This window comes from Plodia interpunctella, chromosome 30 (genome assembly GCF_027563975.2).
Source record: "Plodia interpunctella isolate USDA-ARS_2022_Savannah chromosome 30, ilPloInte3.2, whole genome shotgun sequence".
NCBI classification, from domain to species: Eukaryota; Metazoa; Arthropoda; class Insecta; order Lepidoptera; family Pyralidae; genus Plodia; species Plodia interpunctella.
In genome coordinates this window covers 125,557-141,888 of record NC_071323.1, presented here as the reverse complement: position 1 = coordinate 141,888, position 16,332 = coordinate 125,557, and the positions used below count along the sequence as shown (strand labels likewise).

Below are 16,332 nucleotides of genomic sequence, written 5' to 3'. Positions count from 1 at the left end.
TCCTACTAATATTATTAATGTGGAAGTTTGTGATGATGTATATTTGTTAATTTTTCACGCAAAATCTAGTGGACGGATTGTTATGAAATTTGGTACAGGGGCGGAATATAACCTGGAATAAAACATGGGGTAATTTTTATCTCGAAATTCCCACGAGATCGAAGCCCCGGGACGTGGCTAATAACAGATATATTTTTTTAAATGGCCGCTTCCATATTTCTCCCCGCAGTTTGTACTCAGAATTAAAATATCTGTGCACATTTTTCGATTGTGAACGCTAAAGCCAAGCCATGTCTTGATTTCTCGAGGGAGAGGTGGCTAATCCGGACTATTATTGAGAGAAATAAAATCTCATGCGCGACGTTTACTCGCGTACTGTTAATTTTTATATATAAAACTAGAGGTTTACCCAATTATTATCTACTAGATGTTGCCCGGGGCTTCGCTCCCGTGGGAATTTTGAGATGAAGTATAGCCTATAGCAATCTGGGATATGTACTTTTCGAATGGTGAAATAATTTTTGAAATCGGTTCGGTAGTTTCGGAGATTACCCGCCTCAAACATACAAACTCACAAACGCTTACCTCTTTATAATAATAGTATAGATAAGTAAAGTGATTAAAGTGATATCTCCCCCCCTCAGAACCCCCAAGCCCCCTCCGCGATGGGCGTGGCGTCCGACGGCTTCGGCGGCTGGCGAGCCAAGATCGACGCATGCCGCGAGTCCCGGAAACTGGTGCTCGTCATTGTCGCCATAGCTCTGCTGCTGGACAACATGCTCCTCACTACCGTCGGTGAGTGCTCCTCGCGTTGCATGTCACCCTGGTACTTGTGAGCGGCGCCTGGCAAATTCGGGAGCCCTCAGGCTGAGAACGACAACTTCCCAAAATGGCAACTTCCGAAAACGACAACTTTTTAGAATGTCAACTTCCGAAAACGACAACTTTTTAGAATGGCAACTTGCGAAAACGACAACTTTTTAGAATGGCAACTTGCGAAAACGACAACTTTTTAGAATGTCAACTTCCGAAAACGACAACTTTTTAGAATGGCAACTTGCGAAAACGACAACTTTTTAGAATGTCAACTTCCGAAAACGACAACTTTTTAGAATGGCAACTTGCGAAAACGACAACTTTTTAGAATGTCAACTTCCGAAAACGACAACTTTTTAGAATGTCAACTTCCGAAAACGACAACTTTTTAGAATGTCAACTTCCGAAAACGACAACTTTTTAGAATGTCAACTTCCGAAAACGACAACTTTTTAGAATGGCAACTTCCGAAAACGACAACTTTTTAGAATGTCAACTTCCGAAAACGACAACTTTTTAGAATGGCAACTTGCGAAAACGACAACTTTTTAGAATGTCAACTTCCGAAAACGACAACTTTTTAGAATGTCAACTTCCGAAAACGACAACTTTTTAGAATGTCAACTTCCGAAAACGACAACTAGATGAATGCTTTTTACTAATGTCTGTATGTTTATTTTATTAAATAAATACATAGGGACAAGTCACACAGATTAAGTTAGCCCTAAAGTAAGTTTTGAACTTGTGTTATGGGATACTAATTGAACGATGCTATTTGTAACATATACAGGGTTACTGGTATCAAACGCAAAGCCTTCTAAAACTACCTACCTTTTATTTTCATATAAAAAAAAATACAATCTAATTTGCGATTCTGCACATCTTAACTCTATGTTTTAGGCAATCAACACGAGACAGTACAGTAGCGTTATGTAGCGGAATCGAACATAGAGTTAACGTTTTATAGAAACGACAATAAATATATACAACTAAATTTTTTTTTTTAATTTAAGTATTACGTTTAGACAAAAGTCGTAGAACAAAAAGTGTTAATCAAATCAAATCAAATCAAATCAAATCATTTATTGCGTCCTTAATGTAATACAGGTGTTTTCATAGAATTAGAACCAATTAAGGGCCCTGACGGGCGCTGCAATGAGAGAAGGGCCATTATGTTATAAAAACTAATCATATATATGCGTGCTTTATTAATTTTATTGATAGATTTCTGTTTTTTTATTATAGGGGTATTAGTTTTATGTCAAATATTTAAATTATAATTATTAAGATATTGAATATATTTTGATATATTAAATTATATTATTAATAATTAACTAATTAATTTATTATGCATAATAGATTTTTTTTAAATGTGTGTGTGTTCAATTAAGTAATAGGTCTTATTTTTCCCTATATACCTTATGCGCCTTTGAAAGGTTTTGCGTTAGATACCAGTAACGCTGTACTTATAGATAAAAATCGAAGACTCAGATCAATCTGAAAAGGATCATTTTCCGTCTTGACCAGACCGGGGATCGATTGACAGATAATAAATTAATAGTTTTCTTAAAAATTAAAAGTATGTAGGAAACTGTATTGTAGTGTAGTCATTGAGTATTGCTGGACTGGAGGGGCCATGGCTAGGCTCACCCCTGAACCAAAACAAGAGCCTCTTCAGGCCTGAACGGACGATAAAACTTGGTCTAGGTCAGCTCGCATTCTCAGCTAGACTGAGTCGCGACTGAGACTGACTCGCCCGGGCGAGTGAACGGTTAGCAACTGCCATGACGCGTTTTCTGTTGCAAAATTGGAATCCAAGTACAAACTTTTAAAAATATGGTGTTACATTTCAGATTTGTGTGAATTCGTATCATATTATTTAGATATATGTTTTACAACATTAGATCATATATTTTATTAAAAATCCATTGTTTACAAACGTGTCGCCGGTTTGCCTTAGAAACCAGGATATGTCGGTTGACAAATCGGACACACAGTCGAACAGGGATTTTTTTATGTAGACTATCGAGGTCGAGTATAAAAAAGCGACCAAGTGCGAGTTTGACACGTCCATGAAGGGTTCCGTATTGCGGTTTACGATTTATGACAGACGTATAAAAAAAACTACTCACTAGATCTCGATCAAACCAATTTTCGGTGGAAGTTTACATAGTGATGTACATCATATATTTATTCGAGTTTTATCATTCTCTTATTTTAGAAGTTACAGGGCGCAAACTAATGTTCACTTTAGAATATGATGTTATATGATATTAGAAACCTCAATATAATTTTTGGAGACCTATCTATAGATTCCCTAAACGTATGGGTTTGACAAAAGAAATTGTTGAGTTTCAGTTCTAAGCATACTTAGAACTGAAACTCATTTTTCATAGGGGGACTCCCAAAATTTATTATTTTTTTCTATTGTTGTGTTAAATTTTGTGTTTAAATCGTTCACAGAATACATCTACTTATCAAGTTTCAACAGTATAGTGTCAATGAATTGAGGCTTCGTACGTTGTGGTGTCGTAGTTAAAATTTTTATTTTTTCATCTAATTATTTTTTAAATTCTTTTGTTATTATACTTGGCTACAATATTTCATTTTAGCTATAATATACAGATATTTCGAAACGACCATTGCTAAGAAGAAATGAAAAAGTATACAAAAAAAATATTATAATGTTATGATTGTAACCGAGTGAATACTGTCATATTACTAATACATTCATAGTTTACGAGATATATCGAAATAAGTGGCAACACGAGTGAAAACTGACGAATAAAAAAAAACTAAAATTATTTTTTAAAGTTTTTTAAATTACATACACAGAAAATATAGCTTTCCAACTTGTTGTAACAATGCGCGAGGACTTTGTCGCACATACAGTGTAGCAACATAGAACTCTTAAAACCTCTGCGCCCCTGGTACCGAATCGATACCACACTCGGCCACTAGAAGAATCAAACATCTAATGAATTACAAATGAGGCACTCCTGTTATTGGCCGCCATCTTGGATTTGAGGTAGATATGGAATGAGGCCGCCCTTTTCCGTTTTCGCCCCATTTTAATCTATAGGGCCGAAACTGGTTAATTTTGGTTCTTTAGCCCACCTTTTGTGGAAGGTGCAGGAGAAAAATAACGCTTTTAAGAATATTACTTTGTAGTTCGTTTCTTGGCAGATTTTTTGGTTAGAGAATTATTTTAGTATCGATATCCAACGCTGGAATGCTGGCAGTGTTCTTGGTATTATGTGGCATCATATGTGTCTTGGTTCACTTTTTCTTGCGTTCGTTTAATGTTTGAACAACTTATGATTTTCTGGTAAATGGTGCAGTGAAGAGTTCTATATTATATATATATATATATATATATACAATCAGGACAAATCACACAGATTGAGCTAGCCCCAATGTAAGTTCGAGACTTGTGTTATGGGATACTAACTCAACGATACTATATTTTATAACAAATACATATATAGATAAACATCCAAGACCCGGGCCAATCAGAAAAGATCATTTTCCATCATCACCCGACCGGGGATCGAACCCGGGCCCTCTCGGTTCAGTGGCAAGAACTTTGCCACTGCGCCACCGAGGTCGTCATTCATGAGTTCATCTATCTAAATGCCAATTAACAAAGTATATATAGATATTTCAGTTTGTTGTTGTACTAGCTCTTGTCCGCAGCCTCGTCCGCGTTTATTTCGACGTTTAACTGCATGGACATTATTTTTTATTCACTATAAATATAAAAGATTGTATTTGATACACAAATTTATTTATTTATTTTTTTTATTTATTTATTTATTTGGACTGCCAGAGAAAATTACAATATTTCTTACACAATTACATAAGTACATACATTTCAAAAGTAAAAATTCTATTGAAGGCTGCCACATCAAGCTTAAACAGGCGGACGAAAAGAAAATTAATTATAGATATAATATTAATATGTCAGACATCAAATTAACAATTTAAAATTAAGGTATTGAAATGAAATTAAATTAAATTACAAAACAAACTAATAAAACATAAACAAACAGATCACAATACATAAACAACCTAAAACAAGGTGGGCACAACACAAGTCAAGACTATGCTTCCCTCAACAGCTCAGTCACTTTTGATCGGAACCGCTGGAAGGAATCGTGAAAGATGTCTAGCTTGTCATGCAATCGATTGTAAGCGGCCGGCAAGCGATATATTGCAGCATGCGTTAGAACGTTAGTGCGGGCTAGAGGTTTATTGAGTAAAGCTGGAGCTGGATGGCGAGGCGGTTTGCGGGGAACTCTAATGCTAACGATACCGAGAAGTTGGGGACAATCTACTATGTTTCTGACGACCTTATAAAGAAAAGTTACATCCAAAATATTACGCCTTGTAAGAAGACTATCCATCTTGAAGTGTTGACGACGTTCGTTGTAGCTATAAGCTTTAACACTTAGTCCACTACTAAACGAAAGATGCCGTATGAATCGTTTTTGGATGCGTTCAATACGAAGCTGGTGTACGCTGTACTGAGGAGACCAAACAACTGAGCAGTACTCTAATAAACTTCTGACGAAACAATTATAAATAGTTATCTTAGTTGCAGGATTTTTAAATACTTTGGCGTTTCTAATAATAAAGCCGAGGGTTTTTGAGGCCCTAGCAACTATGTCGTCGATGTGAGGAATAAAAGTCAATTTGGAGTCTATTGTCACACCTAAATCGCGGATGGCATTAACTTCTTGTAATACTGAGTTATTGATTTTGTAGGTGGATTTAAAAGGCAGAGGCTTTCGGCATAATTTAATATGGTAACACTTATTGATGTTAAGGGACATTTTATTATCTTTGCACCATTCTACCAAATTATCAATATCAGACTGTAGAAGCTTGACGTCCTCAGCACCACGCACAACTTTAGTTAGCTTAAGATCATCTGCATAAAGAAATACGTCACTATGTTGAATTACGTCAACGACATCATTGATGAAAACGTCGAAGAGCAAAGGTCCTAAGTGTGAGCCCTGGGGAATTCCGGACGTGGCAAAGTATGGGTCGGACCGGTATCCTTTCAAAACCACATACTGAGAGCGATCGATCAGATATGACTGCAACCACAGCAACAGAGAACCGCTAAATCCATACTTCGACAACTTCTTCAGCAAGATTTCGTGACAGATTTTGTCAAATGCCTTCGAAAAGTCCGTATAGATAGCGTCCGTCTGCTGCCGGGAGTCCATGTTATTGACAACGACATTGGTGAAAGAAAGAAGATTTGTGCTGGTCGATCCAATAACATTTTCCTTAATAACTATTCTCAAATATTTTCACATAAGTGTGAATTTTTTTATCCTAATTTAAATCCTAAATTTGATCACGAAAATACGTATCACCATAGATTAACATTGGTAACTAAAAAAAATCTAAAAAAAAAACAATTAAATATGCCAGCCAGTCGATATTCGATATTTGAAAACCGAAGAGCATGACGTACTCGAGCGCGCGTGCCGATGACAGCTCATTTGCGAATAGTGGTGCGAACCACTCGATTCAACAATCGACTCAATCGAGTATTTTTATCGATTCCATTCTTACAGCGTAATTAGGTCATTTTATTTGCAACGAGGCTTGGAATCGAGATTTTTTTAATCTCGTCGAGTGGTTTGTAAAGACAAATGGATGTCTCTCAATATTTAGCTAACTTCTTTGTATCAGTGGTGGACTAGTGGTTATGCCCGCCTGTGATCGAAAGGTCCCAGGTTCCAATCTTACTCGCGCCATATTTATTAAGTAAATTGATTGGTCCATTTGTTCATTATTTGACCACGGGAATCCCAACAGGAATCGGGATAAAATATATCTAAGATATTAACCATATGGTAAATATGTTAATGTTAAAGATATTTATTCTCATTAAGAATTACAAATTCACTTCACAGGAGAACAACACAAATAAGTTTAAATAACGATATCAATATCCGGTATGCGCGTACAGATTTGTTAAATAAAGATTAAGACATACCAAATTTAAGTACTTACATAGGTCTGGTACATTTCGCGTGATACGCATTCAGACAGACTGACATCAAAGATTTCATAAATTTGGGAAAGCCAGTCCAACCGATACCAGCACATCTTCTCAGTTGCGTGCAACTTATACAAAGCTAAGCTTTATACTAAAATAAACAATTAAAATCCTAATCTATTTAAACCGTATCATATCCCGCCCGGCCCATTAGTCGACTGTCGTCACATAACCTAAAATTAATAAGCCCTGTCCGCCATTTTGTTCTGCCCGCATGCTCGCCAGTGCGTGAAGATAAGTGTTGATGTTATCAGCTTTATGCTCTGTGTTCGGGTGGTCTTGCTTTAAGAGTTCCCCATCATATTTTTATCAGTTTCTTTTAAACGGAGGCATATTTTAAAAATCTGTCTCGGAATTATTATACTTCCCAAGGTAAATGTCTGCATTGAAAAGTATTGCAGTTTCATATTGGACACAGTTGCCACAATATACTAAACGGAAAACGGCGGCCACTAAAGTCATTTCAGTAAATTGTGACTACATATTGTACAATAGAAAAATATATTACTTTTTAATTAAGTCCTCTATGTAACATAGCATATTTGTCCAGGCTAGATTTTTGAAATTTGCTTTTATTTAAAAGAAATTGATTAAAATATGATGGTAGGCGCTAGTGTGCTAGTCTTAAACGTTCACAGAGAAATGTATCGACTTTCATCGGCTTGGTGAAACTGGATATGTTATGGCTAAGCCCCAAAGTGCGGCTTGACAATAGTTTTAACCGGGGCGGACAAGACTTTGCCACTCGCTGTATGCGGCAAGATGATTGACGACAATAAAAGCTTGTGACTCCCGACTACGAAGTTATAAAAAAATAAATATATTAGAACAAATCACACAGATTGAGCTAGCCCCAAAGTAGGTTCGAGACTTGTGTTATGGGATACTAACTCAACGATACTATATTTTATAACAAATACATACATAGATAAACATCCAAGACCTGGGTCTTGGAATCAGAAAAAGATCATTTTCCATCATGACCCGACCGGGGATCGAACCCGGGACCACTCGGTTCAGAGGCAAGCACTTTACCACTGCGCCACCGAGGTCGACAAGTTGCTAGTATCCTCTGAAAAAAGCTGACGGTTTCCAAACTGCTGAACACAAATTTTCCAAACGTAACTTCTTGGATAGTCGTATTTACTCATGACGTGGTCATTACGTGGAATGAAACACACACAACAACTATCTTGGCACTATTAATGTGGTATGCCGTTGCCTTCTCCATTTCACACACAAGTCAACAACCTGTGTGCAGTTTCCTCACGATGTTTTCCTTCACCTGTTTGTTTTTCCTTCACAATACACGAACACATTAAACTTCTAAGTTCTTGACAATTTTATATAAATCTTGTTGCTAACATTGACCAGTTTGCAACTGATAATGTTGATATTAAATCACCGCTCTGATTCACGCGGCTAGTCACACTTTACATTTGATACACAAACACTCTGTCAATAATACACGCTTTGACAATAATACTATATTCAATGTTGTATAACTTAATTTTAATTTTATATTTAACTAGCGGCCCGTTCCGGCGTTGCTCGGGTAAAACCTTAATAAATGTAACATGTGATCTTCCATCATTCTATTTAAAACAACCCGCAACAAAATCTATTTCGTGGTTTTGAAGATCTAAGCACAGGGACATATGGACCGACAGCGTGACTTTGTTTTATACTACATAATGATAAGATCAAACTAAGTAAAATTAAAACTATTATAAATTAAACTATTGTTTAATTTAGTATAGTTTTATAATAAATTGGGACTTAAAGTCATTACTGATAGATCTATAAATGCTATTACAGTCTTAATGAGTACTTACATACAAGACAATATGTTATGAAATGCAATAATATGTTTGAATTTGAATTTGAATCTTGACGCAGTGGTGGCCCAGTGTTTAAGTCCGTCCTTCTGTGATCGAAAGGTCCCAGGTTAGAATCCTACTCGTGCCACACGAGTTTGTATACCAATCTGACTCGTGTACAGTAGTTTCTATAGACCACCACTTGCTGCGGTGAAGGGAAACATCGTGAGGAAACCTGCACATGTGTGGATAGTACAGTTCACTAGCGTGTATGCTTCTGCCTGCCACTAGACTTGAATAAAATCTGACGCTATGATGATGACGAATCAAATGATTAATTGATTGTTAAGAAATTTGGTAAACGTGTAGAATATAACCTGGAATAACACATAGGGTACTTTTAATACCGAAATTCCCCCGGGAGCGAAGCCACGGGGCACAGCTAGTAAATATAATAACCTTTGACTTTGCAAAGATTGTAAGTACCTACCTACCTATTTTATTAATATTTCTCAGTACAAAATACCCTTTGTGGGAGAATTCAACTTTGTAAGTCGGTCAAAGGGAAGGGTTATTAAAGTCCAGGTACTAGGAACTCACGAACAATGCGAAAATGCTTTACAACGCAAAGGGAATTTATTTTTTTCAGATCGCTCTTTGCCAAAGTTGGCGGTTGGTTGTTTTTTTAATTTAAATGTTGATGAGTGTCGGCCGGGTCTAACGGTGCTTGTTTTAAACATAATAATTATTAAACAAATTTGTTTTTTTTTTAAGGTTCTAGAAAGAATATGTTATTTATCAAGTGAGTTATTATATTATTTAAGTTATTAAGTGATGTATATCATCCTAAAATGAATAAATAATTTTGAATTTAACCTCTGAGTTCGGTTTCAAAAATAAACGACAATTTGTTAAAATATTAGGTTTATTTCAATTTCATAGATAAAATTAATGAATTTCTTTTATCTATGGTTTATTTATACTTGTGTTCCCAATTAATTAAATTAAATAGTATCCGCTTCCTCTCAAAACTAAGTTAGGAACCCGCTAATAGGCGCCGCTGCAGGCGGGATCGTGACGTGCGCCGCCCGTAGTGACGCGACGGTTTTATCGACATCGATAAACTTTTCACAATGCATTTATTTGGGTATTCGCCCGTTATTTTCTCACGGGGGGAACAGTTATTTTTCCGGGATGAAAGGTACCCTATATCCTTCTCTGTACTTCAAATTATGTATATGCAAAATTTCAAGAAGATTGGTTGAGTAGATAGAGCGTGAAGAGGTAACAGACTTATTTTCGCATTTATAAAATTAGTTAGGAAGGTAGAATTAGGTCTCTGCTTTTAGATATAGTTATATAGATAAATAAAATTTATTAGTTTATTTGCATCATAAGACAGAGATCTAAAATAATAACAGTTGAGATTAACAATGATTCCGTGATGTGATTATGTGCTGCAGCAATACAAATTCTACGGACATTTTTTGTGTGTCAAATTTAAATTATGCTTCATCTTCTGTCAAAGCTACTAAGCTGTTAACATTTCGGAACGACCACTTCCGAGAAGAAATGCCGAAAGAAATTCATTAAAACAGTCTGCGTCGTCGCTACGGAGCACTCTGGTATGGATCTAAAGCGATCTGTTCTGAGTGTAATCTTTGGATTGGTCATGACGATGATAAATTAAATGATATTTAAAAAAATATGATATATTCTTTTATAGAAGTATTGTTTATCCATCATTAGTTAGTCCCCGACACAAAAAGAGGGGTGTTATAAGTTTGACCGCCAAGTATGTCTGTGTTTACGTGGCACCGGCACCTCAATCAACGGGTGAACCGTTTTTTTTATTTGATAGCTAATTTTTATGCGGTGGTTCCTAGATATGTTTGATCAAGATCGATTCAGCCGTTCAAAAGTTGTAGCGAAACGAATATTGAAATTCTGGGGTTTTTGTAATTTGTCTAAAAAATAACCTTGGTATATGTCGATAAATATGATTTATCGAACCTCGTTCCATCACTAGCAGCCGCTAAGTGGGTTAGTCTTTGATCTCGCGCTGGGAAATTGGTCTGGTTCCGTTTAACCGACGACCGAGAAGAAGGTAATGGCAGTCACAGGCGTGAGGCTCAGACGACCTACATTATTAATGAATCCAGTGAAGCGAGCTGCAGAATTTACTTCTAGTTATAGAAACACGAAAGTTTGAGTGCGAGCGATAGAAACCGATAATGCTCAACGGTCCACATCCATGATAGGGTTGACTTGAGCGTCCGATGAAGCCGTCGAAGTGGCTCGGCTCTGGCAAGAATATATTTATGGCTGGCGGCATTGCTGTACTGCAATGCTTTGCTGCCAGCCTTTTAGGCACGTTACAGCTGGGCAACTCTCTTGATGGGCTGCACACTTCGTCATCTCAATTTGGTCGAATATACTTTTCGTTCGTTCATATTGCGCAATATAATTGACTGTTTACAGGTGGCCTTAGACAGACAGACACGACAGAGAACTTAGGTTTATAATAATGTAAGAAACGAACGAACTTTTAAGTAAGGGTGTAACAAAACTATTTATAAAGTAAGTAGGTATGTAATAAAACAATTTTTTTTTGTTGCAGTGCCCATAATACCAGAGTTCCTTTACGACATCCGGCACCCCGACGCGCCCCTCTCCCTCTCCCTGGACGAGATCACCGCCGCCCCCCCTCCGCCGACCCCGTACTGCCCCTGTCTGGAGAGGAACACAACACTGGCCGTTGAGAATGTCACGCATGGTGAGTGCTTCTCGGTGTTTCTGATATCCTGGTAGCGTCAACCGATATAGGATTTATAAGCGCTAGCGATACCAGGGAGTAGGGGTTGATTGACTTTATAAAAATTCTAGCGGCGCGCCCCAGCTTCGCTAGGATAAAACTGTAATACAAAAAACTATGTTATTCCTGAATATGTCGTCTATATCTGTGCCAAATTTCATCAAAATCGGCCAAGTAGTTTCTGAGGTTTTTGGGAACTATATTACAAACAAAAATACAAATCTTTTCTCTTTATAATATTAGTATCGACTAGTTGCGACCGCTTCGCTTCCTGAGGAGTTTCGGCATATCAAGTACCCTACCCAATGATTCAGCAATTTGGGTCGTTTTGTGTGTGTCCCTAATCTGCACGCGACTGTATATCACAGCTACACTTACCGATGTCCCACCATATTAACTAGATAGAGAAGCAGTCATTGTAATAGGGTAAATGACAAAATTTAATTTTAAAACTATTTCCAAGTACCTTCAAAAATTTACCTTCAAAAACCAGTGAAAAAATACTGTGTTAATGACAGTACATCTCACACTTGGTATTACTTGCTTCCCATCCTCCGTCCTCAACAGTTTAGATATAACACCTAATTGTTTGTTCGACAAATTAAAAAACCCCCGACTTTCAATATTCATTTCGCTACAACTTTTGAACGGCTGAACAGATTTTCATTAAACATATCTTCGAACCGCCGCATAAAAATTTGCTATCAAATAAAAAATCCGCAACTAAATCGGTTTACCCGTTGATGTGCTACGGTGCCACGTACACAGACAAACAGACATTTTTGCGTCGGCGGTTTAAAAACGCTCCTCAATCCTCATGTCCGCAGTGAACATCACGGCCGAGAAGGAGTACCGCCACAAGGAGTTGATCCAGGAGACGGTGGCCGTGGGCGTCATGTTCGCCAGCAAGGCGATCGTGCAGCTGCTGGCCAACCCCTTTGTGGGACCGCTCACACACAAGTAAGGATTTTTATATGGTAGAGTAGCCAAATGAGCTGCTTGAGAATGCTTGATGGTAAGCAAGCACCGCAGCCCATCACAATAGAATATTTATTAACTATTAGCTGCCCACCGAGGCAATTTCGGGAATTTCGGGATAAAAAGTATATGTTATTCCAGGTTATATTCTACCCGTGTACCAAATTTCATAACAATCGGTATAGTAGGTTTTGCGCGAAAGAATAACAAACATATACACATCCTCATAAACTTTCGCATTTACAATATTAGTAGGATATTTATCATTCATTCATTCATTCATATCGAGTGTGTTATTGCTGACACTTGTGTCCAAAGTTTTTATTCAAACCGCCAACAGGCATCAGTCATGACTTATACGATCACCTACCGCCATCTAGTGACTAGCGCATACACACCTGAACTAAACTGTCCGCTAATGTGCAGGTTTCCTCAAGATCACCGGAAGCAAGTTATGGCCTATGAAAACTACCATACAAGAGTCAGATTAGTATATAAACTCATGTGGCACGAATAGGATTCGAACCTGGGACTTTTCAGTCACAGGCGGACAGGACAGTCTTAACCACTGGGTCACCACCGCTTCAATTACTACACATACAACAACAAACTAAATACAATACCTTTGGTTCCCATGCGAGAAGTTTCAAATGAATATATTTTTTACGGTATTAATAAATGTTCCTTTTTTTCAGAATTGGCTACAGCATCCCCATGTTCACCGGCTTCATCCTGATGTTCCTTTCCACTCTCAGTAAGTCCAATTATCATTATTATAGATAAATCTTTCCGCACGGTTAAACGCCTGCCGGCTATATTACTAATAATGCGTAATACATTGCTGATATTGCTTAACTTGAGAGTATTTTTAACCAACAATTGATGTATATATAAGTCTGTGCAGTTTACATTTTAGGATATTTGAAGACTCAATACACCCGTTAACAACGACAAACTTTGGCGGGATCGACATGCATTGCTCATATTCCATTGCGGTAAATTATAAGCTCTCATACAAACTGCGCAATGTTCATTCATCCGCGTTGTCTTGTAACTTAGACAATTAGCAAAATAATCACTAATCAATATTATTTTGATACAGTTGTTTAGTTTAATTCAACTATGTGTAAACCTGTATTTGTGTTGAACGTTGTCTGTATTCACTGTTGGTGTACATACCTGAATGAATAAATATTTTTTTTTTGTACAGTCTTTGCATTCGGGCGATCGTACGGCGTGTTGTTCGTCGCGCGGGCGCTGCAAGGCATCGGGTCCTCCTGCTCGTCTGTATCCGGCATGGGCATGCTCGCGGAACGGTATCCTGATGATAAGGTAACTCTTTCTGTTTTATGATAGCCTAGTACTTTCGATTAAATCGGTGTGTGTCTTGAAGAATACTTCTCTATTATATTCTTCCAATATTCTCCAAGGATGTTTTTGCATTTTTTAAGAACTTGTCTTTCTCTTGAGAAAACACGGCGTGAGCTTATACCACAACGTCAGTACGCGGGAGGATAATAGAACAAGATTCGCCTGTGGTTTTACAACCAACCCTCATTGGGAATACTAAAATCAATACATATAATAAAATTGAAGAAAGGCCAAATTTGTACATTGGTTATTTTTTAAAATTCTTCATGGAATATACTTAGTTACTGATATTCGAGTAGATGACGAAAATATAGTTTTGGAAATTTTTGTCTGTCTGTCTGTCTGTCTGTCTGAACGCGCATCACTCGAAATCTACTGGACTGATTTGCTTGAAATTTGGTATGTAGGTACCTTATATACCGGGATAACATCTTAGATACATTTCATCCCGGTAAATGGTCAGGTTCCCGTAGGATAATTGAAAAACTAATTATGAATCAAAAATGCCTCAGAATCCCGGGTTTAACATCTTATAGATATTTTATCCCGGAAAATGAGGAGGGTCATGTAGGAAAATTAGCTAAATTTCATCCCGGTAAATACGCGATAAAAAAATTACTGAGATTTTGCTGTGAAATTCACGCGGGCGACGCCGCGGCCAACAGCTAGTTATAAATAATAATAAATATTAATACCTAGCTGCCAAGGCTATTATGTCCCTTAGTCGCCTCGTACAACATCCACGGGAGATACAGAGAGGTCCAGTTCAAGGGCAAAAAGTACCAGGAGAGCATAACAGCCAAGTTGTTCTCAGGAACGCGGCAACGCCATGGGCATAGCTCTGGGCGGGCTGGCGCTCGGTGTCCTCATTGGTCCGCCCTTCGGTGGTCTCATGTACGAGTTCGTCGGCAAAACTGCTCCGTTCCTGATGCTGTCCGCGTTGGCCCTGGGCGACGGGTGTAAGTTCATTTCACAATTTTTAGTCAACCAAGTGAATGTTTTAGCGTGATAGGCAACAATTAAAAGAAAAAGTTGATTCCTCGGAGAAGAGGCTGCGGTGAAGGTGCGCCTCTTCTTCTTCACCTGTGCTTTAGAATTCGGCGGTAGATTTAGTTTTAAGTACATTTTTGACGTCAATTGAAATGTATTATCCTAAGTTTAATAAAGAATTTTGAATTTGCACAGAAGACATAACAGAGGCCTTTCTTTGCCCAGCAGTGGGACAGAGAAACAGGTTAACAAAAGTTGGTATGCAAAGTATTCTCAACTATATTTTTGAGGATACGATTACGATGCGTTTCTATTTGTCGAAGAAGTATAGTTGTCCAAATTATAATTATTTTTATATATATATATATATATATATATATATATATATATATATATATATATATATATGTATATACACACTTAAGCTATTTGTTAAAATAAAACAATTAAAACTAAAATAAAAAATATTAAATTAATTTTAATAAAAAATTGACACTAAATCGCCGTCGTCGCGCGGTAAAGTTCCCAGAGGGCTGGCGACATTCCCTCTTTGTATGGTCAAACTCAAACGTTGGCCAAAATAGTCACCAGCCCTTGGTGTCATAAATATATTGTTACATTCTCATCCAGTACTGCAGCTGATGATTCTCCAGCCGGGCGTCGTGAGACAGGAGTCGGAGCCACCTTCACTCAAAGACCTGGTCATGGATCCCTACATCATCGTCGCTGCTGGTGAGACTTCTTGCTGTCCATGATTGCCTGGTACTCTGGACCTGGCATGCGATGGAATAAGCAATGAAAGTGTATGCAATTTTCAGGAGCTATAACTTTCGCGAACGTGGGCATAGCGATGTTGGAGCCCAGCCTGCCGATCTGGATGGCCGACACCATGGAAGCGCGGCGCTGGCAGCAGGGCGTGGCCTTCCTGCCAGCTAGCATCTGCTATCTCATCGGTGAGCTGTGGATTATCTTTATATATTATTTTTCATTAATTTATCACTACATTGTATGAAAAAAAGGCTGTGTCGACCGTCTGTCTGTTTCTAAATTTTCTTGTAAACCACGCAACGGATTTTGATGCAGTTTTCAGTGTTGTTTAGACTATTTATTTCTGATATATAGGTATATAAATGACCCCGCTAGTAGCTAGTTGTAATTATGAGACTCACATTTGTTATTAATGGTTGACCTATCATCCTAACTTGCATAAAATTTTGAAAATTCAGCTCTGGTTTTGTCATTTTTATCTATTTGGAATAAAATAAATAAATAAATATATAAATATATTAGGACAAATCACACAGATTGAGCTAGCCCCAAAGTAAGTTCGAGACTTGTGTTATGGGATACTAACTCGACGATACTATATTTTATAACAAATACATATATAGATAAACATCCAAGACCCGGGCCAATCAGAAAAATATCATTTTCCATCATGACCCGACCGGGGATCGAAC

General features: G+C 37.6%; 1 protein-coding gene across 1 annotated transcript in view; it reads left to right on the top strand.

The window, feature by feature from the left end:
- The window catches only part of Vmat (Vesicular monoamine transporter), a 28,439-nt gene that overhangs the window by 4,755 nt on the left and 7,352 nt on the right, over positions 1-16,332 (top strand). The window contains exons 2-9 of the mRNA XM_053767298.2: positions 645-795; positions 11,339-11,494; positions 12,361-12,493; positions 13,207-13,265; positions 13,722-13,843; positions 14,697-14,841; positions 15,503-15,604; positions 15,691-15,825. Coding sequence (XP_053623273.1) covers positions 666-795; positions 11,339-11,494; positions 12,361-12,493; positions 13,207-13,265; positions 13,722-13,843; positions 14,697-14,841; positions 15,503-15,604; positions 15,691-15,825 — 982 coding nt within the window. The 5' untranslated portion in view covers positions 645-665. The remainder of the gene's footprint in view (positions 1-644; positions 796-11,338; positions 11,495-12,360; positions 12,494-13,206; positions 13,266-13,721; positions 13,844-14,696; positions 14,842-15,502; positions 15,605-15,690; positions 15,826-16,332) is intronic.